At 38.2% G+C, this 12526-nt stretch overlaps 1 protein-coding gene across 1 annotated transcript in view; it reads left to right on the top strand.

Annotated features, from left to right (window-relative positions):
* The window catches only part of LOC125237080 (ALK tyrosine kinase receptor), a 42517-nt gene that overhangs the window by 22803 nt on the left and 7188 nt on the right, over window positions 1–12526 (top strand). The window contains 9 exon segments of the mRNA XM_048144032.1: window positions 349–450; window positions 1093–1309; window positions 2100–2312; window positions 2993–3160; window positions 4844–5038; window positions 5725–5843; window positions 6754–6860; window positions 8098–8181; window positions 10964–11025. Of these exon segments, the coding sequence (XP_047999989.1) occupies window positions 349–450; window positions 1093–1309; window positions 2100–2312; window positions 2993–3160; window positions 4844–5038; window positions 5725–5843; window positions 6754–6860; window positions 8098–8181; window positions 10964–11025 (1267 nt within the window).

Here is a 12526-nt window from a genome sequence, read left to right as displayed (position 1 = left end):
GAGTACCTAAATATCAAGTGATAATTTTATAAAAATTATAAAAGTCACTGTTTCGTAAACATCTCAAGCTAGTGCCTATGACTTGCCTGAGTGAGATCTTTAGGGTTTAAATTCCGATGATTTTATTACTTTGGTTTGATAAATTTGTTAAACGGGACTTAATCGCCTAACCGCCTAACCTAAAAATCTCGGAGGTTTCTTCGTTTCAAGGATGGCGTTGCCATTGTCCCCGTGGTCTGGAGCAGACTGGCTAAAGGTGGCATCAACAGATTCTGGCTACAGAGATCGTGAAAGTTTAAATCAGTGTCGAAATACCAAAATGTTTGGATGCATTTCTTTTTGTTACAGTGGAAGAGTCTTGGACGAACATGTCCAACTTGTTGGTGTGGGTGCTCGGGGTATTTTGCTTCATCTTCGCGCTGATCTTCGTTATTGGATGTCTGTACATGTGTAAGTGACTTGCCATTAGTCAACTGGTAATGTAAATCTTTAAATACATATTTTTCTATTCTGATACAGCAGTCCTATAAAGAGAAAGACCAACCTGCAAATCAAAATTGTGCATATTTTTAGGACTCTAGGATGGCTATGAGGAATATTTTTGAATATTGCTCGTTAAAAGGCAAATTAAGTGTAATATAGCCTCCTAGCAGTCCTAGCCCATATTCATATCTGAAAGTTTGATCCACCCAAGTAGTTAAAGCTTAAAAACATTGACGTAAAGGGTGAACTTTAAGGGAGGTATTAAATTCCAAAATTTGGGATGAAATTTAGCATTCAAAATCAATTAATGTGACTTATCTGCTTTGATAATTATGAACACTCGAATCCAATTGTTTGCCCCAATGGTTGACTGGTAGAGAATGTCTTAAGGCATTAAGTCCGCCATTTGTACAATTTTGTTTTGTGCAATAAAGTTTAAATAAATAAATATTGGGGACACCTTACACAGATCAACTTAGCCCCAAACTAAGCAAACCTTGTACTATGGGTGCTAAGCGACGATATACATACTTAAATAAATAATTAAACAATTTTCTTGCAATACGAAGAAGTCTTTAACTATTACAAACTGGACGTCTTACCCTACAGATAACATTTACCAGCGTCGGAAAGAATCAGAACTCCGTCAAAAGCACCTTCTAGAACAGGAGGTCCAGTTACACCGACTGAGGAACGCGCCTGGAGGCACTGAGAACCCTCTGAGCATGGCTTTCAACCCTCACTATGGCAGCGAGAATATTCTACCACAAGGAATCGATGTGAGGGGTCTACCACAGGTTTCGAGAGAAGCCTTGAAGTTAGTCAAGTAAGTATTCAATATTTTTCTTTCCCTGACAATTTACATCGAACTTTGTGTCGAAAAACCTTAGAAAGGATCAAGGGTTCGTCACAGAATCTTGGTGGAAACCCGTTGCCACCAGTGTTAAGAATAATCTCGTGAGTAGGTATTGCTTGGTCAAATAAATACCCAATACCTTTTCCGGAAGCTTATTAAAGAACAGTTTTCCTAAGCTATAAGCATGGCAGTTTTAGAGAACTGATTGATTAAGGTTGAATCAACCAGGTGTTGTTTCTGACAAAGAAGGTGTATCGAGTTTTGTCACTCATATGAGTTTTTTATTATTTTTTATTGTCATCATCATTCGCCTTACGTTATCCCGGCATTTGCCATGACTCATGGGGGCCTGGGGTCCGCTTTGAGTAGTCAACGCCAAGATTTGGCGAAGGCGCTAGTTTTACGAAAGCGACTGCCATTCTGGCCTTAAAACCTAAAGAGTAACTAGGCCTTACTAGGATTAGTCCGGTTTCCTCACGATGTTTTCCTTCACCGAAAAGCGACTGGCAAATATCAAATGACATTTCGCACATAAGTTCCGAAAAACTCGATGGTGCGAGCCGGGGTTCGAAACCGCGACCTCCGGATTTAAAGTCGCACGCTTTTACCGCTTAGGCAACCAACGCTTTTATTGTAATTATTTTTATTTTTATTGTCATTATTCCCATCATCATCATGAAACAATGGAAACTAATTTTAATTCACAATTCAAAAGAATCTGACGTTTATCCCCAAAACTCACATTGATCCACATTTCCAGGGCCCTCGGGCAAGGCGCTTTCGGCGAGGTCTACCAAGGTCTCTACCGCCACGGGGCCAACAACCAGGAGCTCCCAGTGGCAGTCAAGACCCTTCCAGAATTATCCACAGGGCAGGCAGAAAGCGACTTCTTAATGGAGGCTGCTATTATGGCAAAGTTCAGACATGCGAACGTGGTGCATCTGATTGGAGTGTGCTTCGATAGTCATCCCAGGTAAGATCTTTGGTTAAATGGTCTAAACCCAAATCTAGAACTCCCAGTAGCAGTGAAGATCTTTCCAGGATTATCTACAGGGCAGGTTGAAAGGGAGTTCTTCATGGAGGCAGCTATTATGGCAAAGTTTAGACACGCTAATGTTGTGCATTTTATTGGAGTCTGCTTTGATAGTCATCCGACGTAAGATCTGTGGTTCTATTGTCTAAATCCAAATCTAGGACTGTCAGTAGCCGTGAATATCTATCCAGAGTTATCTATGTATAGGGCAGGTTGAGAGTGACTTCTTAATGGAGGCAGCTATTATGGCGAAGTTTAGGCACGCCAATGTTGTGCATCTGATTGGAGTGTGCTTTGATAGTCATCCCAGGTAAGAGCTGTTTGGCTTTGTTCACGGGATAGCATCAAAGTTCCGGAGTGGGGGCTTGTAACGTCACTTCTAAGTAAAAATTGTACCTAGGCGTGACGTCACGCGAAACTTCAACGCATTGTACCGTCGTCATTTTTCGTTTACGAGAAAAAAGAAAAAATACGGATTAATTCGTTTTTTTAGTCGTCTCGCCTATTATCCAACTAGTCTCTTGATTCTGGAAAAAGCTTCCCCTTTTTCTCCATTCGACCCTGAGATCAAGGTTTCGACTCTTATTGGCCGATATTTCATAGATTTCCTTTCTCCACAGATTCATAGTGCTCGAGCTCCTCGCAGGAGGCGATCTCAAGAATTTCCTCCGAGAGTCCCGCCCAAGGCCGGAGCGGGCCAGCGTACTCACTATGAAGGACTTGCTGCTATGTTCCATTGATGTATGCAAGGGCTGCAAGTATCTGGAGTCCAACCGATTTATACACAGGTTAGTGATATCAAAGAGGAGAGAGTTACTGTCGAAGTAAAATGTGTAATCACAGTGCATAGACTGCCATCTCTTGACATAGGCTTAAAACTTTTGCACCTCAGTTTTGACAATTTGGACCATATTCTTAGCATGATATGTTTTAAAATGTCAAATATGAATATTAGCGCCATCTAGCTGAGCGTCCCCCAAAGGTGTAACGCCATCTACGCCACTGTACCTTTTTCTGTATGGTACTGAGGTACGTTTTTAGGGTTCCGTACCTCAAAAGGAAAAAACGGAACCCTTATAGGATCACTTTGTTGTCCGTCTGTCCGTCCGTCCGTCCGTCTGTCAAGACCCTTTTTCTCAGGAACGCGTGGAGGTATGAAGCTGAAATTTATATCAATTACTCAGGTCTACTGTCCCTTAAAGCTGTGAAAAAATCAAACTTCTAAGCCAACGCAATCAAAAGATACAGCCGTTTATGCCGCAAATTTTCGACACTTGCAAGGGAATCAAAACCTACAGGGTACTTCCCGTGAACTCAGAATCTTGAAATTTGGTACGAAGCAACGTCTTATAGCATAGATAAAGGAAAAATTACGAAAACCATAAATTTTTAGTTACATCACATAATATATTTTTTTTTAATAATTTTAACCTTACTACCCATTTCCTCATAAACGCGTAGAGGTATTAAATTGAAATTCATACCAAATACTCAGGTCTATAATACCTTTAAGCTGTAACAAAATCAAACTTCTATGTCAACGCAATCAAAAGAAACAGCAATTTAAGCTGCATATTTTGAAACTCGCAAGTACTCGCAAGGGAATCAAAACCTAAAGGGTACTTCCAGTCGACCTAGAATCTTGAAATTTGGCATGAAGCAACGTTTTATAGCACACATAAAGGAAAAATTCCGAAAACCTTAAATTTTTAGTTACATTAAAACAAAATATATATTTTTTAATAAATATAAACTTATTACTTTTTTCCTCATGAACGCGTAGAGCTATCAAGTTGAAATTCATATCAAATGCAGGTTTGTACGGTCGAACCCTCGGTGCGCGAGTCCGACTCGCACTTGGCCGGTTTTTTTTCTTAGACTATCTGTCTAGATGAAGTTATATTATGCCTTTGGTGATATGTATTGACTTCACGTCTAAAAAATTTGACTCTAATTTTGTTAGCATTCCTAAAATCCTCCATTTAGCCTTCGAATGTTTCCGATTAATGGCAGGATCAGTCCATATCCTTATAATGAAAAAATCATACAGGTCTTTTTGCCACGCAGTCTCTTATGCAGACGTATATTTTCTTTAACAATAATTTTGGATGTGATTTATTGTAAACACCGTCAAAAATCTTGTGCCAAACGTATCCACTTACGAAGTTCAGAACAAAGTTCTTATGACTACCTACTTATACAAATAGGGAACAAATAAAATTATTTTATTGAATATTTTTTGATTTGTTCTTTTTCCAAGTAGTCACACAAAAGTAGTATATAAATTATAAATTGAAATAGATATCATACACGAAAGAAAAAACGACAGGGTCTTCAGCTTACGCGGCTAACGTCTTTACCACTGTACCACCCATCCTATTACCCACCCATATCTATTTCAATTTATACCTACTTACAAACTTATAGTTTATTAGAAGCTCCAATTTAAACAAATAATTTCCTTGCAACAGGGACATCGCAGCAAGAAACTGTCTACTCTCCTCCCGCGGGCCAGGCCGCGTAGTCAAAATCGCTGACTTCGGCATGGCGAGGGACATATACCGAGCTGACTACTACAAGAAGGGAGGGAAGGCAATGTTGCCTATTAAGTGGATGCCGCCTGAGGCGTACATTGACGGGGTGTTTACTATTAAGACTGATGTCTGGTGAGTAATCTCATAATTCCTTGGTAAAACTTCAATTTCTTTGACGTTGCATCGAACACAATACGTATCTGTGTTGTGGAGATATGCCGGCCGGACTGACTACTACAAAAAGGGAGGGAAGGCAATGTTGCCTAATAAATGGATACCACCGGAGGCATATATTTATGGCGTTTTCACTATCCAGACTTATGTCTTGTGAGTAAAACTTCAATTTTTTTGCTGACGTGGCATTGAACACGACACGAAATTGTGTCGTGGCCTGTGTGGTGACGGGTTAACCTCTGAATTTGACTTATCCATTGCTTGGTAATACTTCCCCAAATATTTTCCCGTGGGTGTCGTAGAAGTCGACTGTGGGATATGGGTTAAATTGTGGCGTAGGCGAGAGGCTGGCAACCTGTCACTGCAATATCACAATTTGGATTTCTTTCAACCCCTTTTTGCCAAGAGTGGCACTGAAACTTAGTAGTTCATGTGCTCTGCCTACCCCTTTATGGGATACAGGCGTGATTATATGTATGTATGTATATGTATGTATCTGATTTTTGGAAAGGATATGTCAGCTCAGCAAGAAGTAACAGATTCCTAGCCACCAGCATCTGTAATCGATTTTGTTGAACTATGGTTAAACATTATCATTTCTTATTGCGTACGTTTTAAATACTTATGGTAATATCTGTTCTCAGGTCATTTGGAGTACTTCTATGGGAGGTGTTCTCATTAGGCGTGATGCCTTACACGGGCTGCGCTAACAGGGAGGTCATGGAAATGGTCTCCAGCGGAGGAAGACTTGAGAAACCTTACGGTAAGATATATTGATTTAGACTAACACGATTTGCACTCATAATTTTAGAACAAAACGGGACTTAATCGCGTAAACACTTACATTTGTATTAGGCCCGACGTACGAATACGGTAAGAATACGGAATACGGAATACGGAAAACGGGGAATACGGGTACGGTAGGTTACAGTAAGAATTTAGGACAGATCCATAATTACATATTTTACTATTATAAGTATCGCGCAGGGTCGCCATGCAATGAGGCGATATCAGAAAACATATTTCAGGATTGCTTATGATTTTAAAATCGCTAAAAAGCTAAAATACTGAATATGTTTACCGTAACATTTGGCGCCCGAATACCAAGTAATATATGTGTCACTTTGTGTCAAACAGTTTTAAACTTGTCTGTACTGGTTTGTAGTCACTTGCAGCTTCATAAAGTCAAGAAAACCTGAGATTTAAATGGTATACCTATTGGGTACAAGGCCGGTAACCAAATTTCCAACAATATATTGTCACCCTCACCACAGTATAATAAAGAGTACTATCGTACAGTATGGCCACTCCCGCTCCCCGCTGAAAGCACCGCCCACCCCCTCTCGGTTACCTCACAGTTACCGTCTGTCAAAAACGCAAACAGGCGACCTGTCATATTTCACTCATACAAGCATAGTACGCGTTCACCTACACGAGCTTAGACTGTGTGCTAGGAACGCGCCTCTCGCCTGTGTCCGAGGTGTGCCCTGACGTTGATAAGAGCATTGAGTTTGAAATACACTTGTCTTAATTCTGTGATGTCACAGTTTCGTTTTCATTCAACGCCTTATTTGCCAAGAGTGGCACTGAATCTTGTTTCATGTGCTCTACCTACCTCTTTATGGGGTACAGGCGTGGATTATATGTTAATTCTGTATTCTTTCCTCTTTCAGGCTGCCCTCAAGAAATCTACAGACTGATGTGCGACTGTTGGAACCCCACGCCCTCGGAGCGACCATCATTTGCCAACATGCTCATTCAGTTGGAGTGTTTCTTGAAGGTCTGTTGCAATAAATAAACAAAACATACATATGGTAATACTTGTTGGTGATCCTAATACATAAACAAATAATCATAAACTAGAACATTCCTTTGCTATTCGCGGATTAGCAAAGGAATGTTCTAGTTTATGTTTAACATGGATTTCCGCAAAGTAACGCCTGATTCTATCGATTATTTGAAGAAATAATATATACCCACGATTGTTTTTTTTTTGACCGGCAGTTTTGAGTATCTCATAAATCTTATTTCATGCCTTACTCAGTTGAGGAGTTGACTGTTTTGACATTAAGGTATTTTTTTTATACTACGTCGGTGGCAAATAAGCATACGGTCCGCCTGATGGAAAACGGTCACCGTAACCTATGGACGCCTGCAACTCAAGGAGTCTCACATGCGCGTTGCCAACTCATTAGAAATGTGTACGCTCCCTTTTGCTGTGTTAAGTACACAGCCAAAAAGAGTACAAGTTCCAAGGAGGGTTCGGGTTGCCGACGACTCAAAGGACAATAGACGGAACAAATTAGTTCCGTAGATCCTTCCGTGACCAACAGAGCTCGTTGAGCTCTGGTAGCCTTACTCACCGGCAGGAAAACTCACAATTTACATAATTTACATGGAAACTGGGATGTAGGTAGGTATAAATGTGTTGGTCGAAAACTTAATTGACCCATAGAGTTTGTGCGGAAAAAAAGGGTCATAGAATGTTAGGGCCCCATACGTTCCCCATGACTCTTCTCTGTCGTAACAGACTATAAAAAAAAATTTATTTATATGATCACTCGTGCGTCTGTCTGTCCGTCCGTCTGTTACAGCCAATTTTTATCAAAACGACTGAACCGATTAACTTGAAAATTGCCTGTGGCCCAAAGACGGACATGTAATTTAAATTCCTAAAATTTAATTATAGGGGCCACTTTTGGGGGCACACCAAAAACTCAAATTGCGAATTTCACTCACTGTCGCTGCAAAGAGTTACCAAACCTCTTGAAATTGTGTGAGCGCGTCTGAATATTACATGTAAATTCATTTCTGTTTCGTTTTTTTAGAAATTGTTCAAAATATCGATTATTCGCAAAAATGACTTAAGTGCCTTCAAACAAGGAGGCGCTTAAGCCTTTCTTGTGGTGTACGGAACCCTTGCAACGCCAGTACAACTCGCACTTGGCCGGTTTTTTTTTAAATACTGATGTAAATATGTTCAACTTAATCGTACGTTATTATATTTCATGCATTAGGACCCAGAAATCGTGAGCGCCCCTCTCCCAGTAGTGAGATCCCTGCTGCCTCCAACAGAGGTTCAGCTCAACAACGGCCCGCAGGTATGTCAACAGCTTTATACCATAAATTACCTACAACATACATGAGGCATTGGTGGATGAAAAAATAAATAATAATGACAATTTTGAAAGTTCTTTTCTCCAGTTAAAAAGTTCTTAACTTCTGCAAATAAATGACACGTCGATATAATGATAATATGTAAGTATTTCATAATTATAATTCGTCACTAATAGATTAAGTACTCCAAAGTTTACACTTTTTGCACCACTAGCTAGCAGTATGCAAAATGAAAAATATTGTGAAATGTATAGATAATTTTCCGTAATAAGAATTATATGAAATGACAGTACCAATCATTTAAATTAAACTATCAATCATTTCGTGCATAATTTTTTCACCTACAATGCCTCATATTAAAAAAGACTAAATAATTCAATAATTTTGAGAAAATTCTTTTACACTGCCCCCTTGAACTGTCTTTACGTACATAAATTCAATCTTAAATAATAATAAAAAACCGGTTTCAAAATGGATAGTAAATTTTATGAATGTAAAGACAGAGTAAATTTGAGTTGACTCCCAAATAAAAGCGAATTTAAAAAAAAGACTAATTTGTGACTTTGTTTTTTCCAAACGTTTTCGCTCTGGCTACTAGAAGCAAGTAACTGGGCCCTTATTATTTAATCTGTTAAGTATCTATGTTAGATCCGTGAAAGGCCGTGCTTGGCATGCACCATTATGGCATATAGATCATATTTTTGTTTTTCTTCCCTATCCTGGAATGGAACTTAGAGAATAGACCCCCGTAGTTAGACGGAGATTCATTGGAATGTATCATTCATGCATGTCATTTCCTTGTTTTTAACATAACTAAATCATTTTCATCTCGGATCATGCTTCGGCGGACATTTCAAGGAATCTCTCTTGATACGATACTTCAATGAGTGTTTTACTTGCCTAGTAGCTATAGCGGGAATCTACCTATTTCTTGTCTTATTTACCTCTCTCCCTTTTACGCTGGATTTTGCAAAACTGTGGGACAAACAACTAATATTGAAGTAATTGTAAAATTCTATTATTCGGTGCTATTATACTTGAACGTGGTCAATCACGGCAATATGACATCATAATAATACAGGGAATGTATATAGTTCGTGTCATCCACATACTCGATGATGTACTCGTACTATCAGCAGCAAAAGTGCAAGGAGAAATTATGAATGAAATCGTTGATAAATTCGCCATGAACTTTTGCAGCTGATAGTACAGTAAGCTGCAAAAGTGTATGGCGAATTTATCAATGAATTCATTAATAATTTCTCCATGCAATTTCGCACCCCTCTGTATCCAAACTTCTTCCAAATCGCTTACAATGTGCAAACTCTTAGCGGAATATTAGTTCTGTCTATACACAAATCATATAGCTAAATAATGTACGTTGATAAAACGAATGCACTGCTTAAAGCTAGACTTGTATTAATACAAGCCATTAGGAGCAGGAGTGGGGCGCTTCTTTGTGAATTTCACGAACTATAAATGATAGTATGCACGAGCCTTCTTTTTGGTACCCTATTTTGTCGTGACGGTGAATCGTGAATTACGATCGACCACAATCTGCCACACCAGCAACTGATCATGTCTGAATTATGCAAGAAATGATTATATTTTTTTATTAAAATGAGAACATAGTTTTGCAAGAGCCAATGATTCTGCACGAGTAGATTGTGTGAGAGGCCCGGGGAGACTTGATGCAGAATAAATTTAAATAATGGTCTGTTCAAAAAAGTGTAAGGGATTGTCAGACTATGCAATAGGGCTTTTTCAAAAAAAAAGTTACTGTATACAGTTATTTTTATGCAATCTGGGAAAATTATTTGACGGAAGAAGAGTGCTGAATTTTTTGTTTATGTTTGGAAATATAGAGAATAATTATTAGGAATATGACTAGGAATCTATGTAGCCTTAAAGTATGATTGGTTCGCATCAAGGTTCGTCGTTTTCAAATACACGGACTAGTTTGTGAAAACCTGAATTCAAGACATTAAATTAAGAATTATTTTAAATACTTAATCAGAGGATACGAAAGAAGGAAGTTGGTTCTCTTCCCTTCTCATTTAAAACATCTATATACTAGTGATATGATATGATCACTACCATATCCAAGATTATGTAATGATAATATTTTTAATCTTCTGACCTTGAGGCGGTTTGAGCATAGTTTAGTTCTGTTTCGAGCAGTTTCGTTGCGGGAATGTTAACTTGACACGTACGAGACCGCTGTTTGACTGGAAAGAAAAAAGAAGAAAGAAAACACGTAGAGCACAAAATACACAGCATAGCATAACTAGCTTAATCTACATATTATTGTTGCGTTGTTGGCACTAAATAGCCATTAGGTCATTACTCTGCTGGGTGTCACAATATGAGCCATGCACATGGCGACGCTGGTTTTCAGTAAGCACCAGGAGTTGGACTAGGTGGCTCTCAGTAAATGGGTTATGTACAAGGTACAAGTTTCATTTGAATGAAAAACTAAATAAAACAAAATTAGTTTAAGTCTTATAGTGAGGCCCTTACTATCAGTATAAGGTGGGTTAGGTTAGGAGCGAACAGGCGTAGGTTACCAAAGCCCACTGGTGTGTTTGATCATAGTTTAGTTCTGTTTTCAGCTGCTCTTTCGTTACGAGAACGTAAACTTGACTCGCACGTGACCGCTATGTCTGATATGATAGGCCCTTATTATCAGTACAAGGATTAGGTTAGTGAAGGCGTAGGTTACAAAGCCCACTGTCTCCCCGGGCTTACTGAAGGGTGGTTTCGCAGCGCGCCCCGCCCTCGTGCGACTACCTCGAGCCCACGCCGCGCGCCCCGCCGACGACCTCTAGGTAACCCCGCCGACTCCACGCTCGCAGACATTTACAAATCTAAGAAATTATTTCGTTATCGGAGTTCATCGGCTATATTCAATAATCGGCATATTGACTAAATGTTTAAACAAATAAATAACAAACGTAGCCTAAAAGCGTGTGAGGAACAAAAGAGCTCGAATATCCAAAGAGCATAATAAATGATTTCTCGCCCTTTAAGTCTTGATCTATCTACTCTCTTACGCTATTTGAACTTACGACAATCAGATGCAAGAGTAACGGAAAGGCAGATAAAAAAAAATAACACAGTAAGCCATAATCCATAGTTTTAAAACCCATGAATAGGTGACATTCTTCACAGAAATTATAATGATTATCTGAGAAATGAAAACGTATTCCAACGTTGTCGTGATTCTTGGTTAACGTAGACGCACTCTACAGTATTGTCGAATTGATACACAATAAATACGACAAAAATACGATGACCGGTCTGGCGCAGTCGGTAGTGACCCTGCCTGCTGCGCCGCGGTCCCGGGTTCGAATCCCGGTAAGGGCATTTATTTGTGTGATGAGCACAGATATTTGTTCCTGAGTCATGGATGTTTTCTATGTATATAAGTATTTATATATTATATATATCGTTGTCTGAGTACCCACAACACAAGCCTTCTTGAGCTTACCGTGGGCCTCAGTCAATCTGTGTAAGAATGTCCTTATAATATTTATTATTTATTATTATTAATAAATATTTTATAATAAATAAGTAGGTACTTATTAAAAAGAGTACAATATTATTCTATTATTTTTAAAGTAAAGTTATTATCGACCGGAACTGTTTCACCACTTTTACTGTAAATATCTAACAAGTCTAAAAAACCTAAAATATTAATATTCAAAGACAAGTAATAAGTACTGAAAGTACAACAAGAACACAAGACAATAAGTTTGTAAATGTCTGTCAGCCTTTTAATTAAACTTTTACTAACAGTTTCTGTTATATTTAATGTTTCTACGATATTTATAATTCAATGTTGTTTAGTGATAAAATAATAGGCACATGTGTTTGGTTGCTTAAATATTTTAAGGAATCAATAAGAAAACGTATACTGAGAACTTTGTAAAAGTACATTTTTGGCGAGTAATCATAAAAAGTATTATTAAAGAAATGATTCCTTTTTTATATATAGGCAATCATTTACATAAAAAGGAAAGTTTCCAAACCAGCCAAGAGACTATGGCTGAAGCATGATTAGTGTTAGTCAATTTTACCCCAAAGATTCTACCCTTAACCAGTATCTTTTCCTATATAAAAGAATAATAAAATACTTTAAAAGTAACCTGACTTAATTGCAATATTTTACTTTCCAATATTTTTTCAGATATGACCTAAAATTCAATTCCTAGATTTTGCAGAACATTGCTTTGAAGATTTTTATCATTAATTAAAATCAATAATTATTATACAAAATTATTATACGAGAAAGTTACAAAATATTTAAGTATTATCGGAAAAATAAAA

This window comes from Leguminivora glycinivorella, chromosome 20, assembly GCF_023078275.1.
Source record: "Leguminivora glycinivorella isolate SPB_JAAS2020 chromosome 20, LegGlyc_1.1, whole genome shotgun sequence".
Taxonomy (NCBI): Eukaryota; Metazoa; Arthropoda; class Insecta; order Lepidoptera; family Tortricidae; genus Leguminivora; species Leguminivora glycinivorella.
The sequence above is the reverse complement of the archived record's forward strand: the minus strand, read 5'-3'. Positions and strand labels throughout refer to the sequence as shown.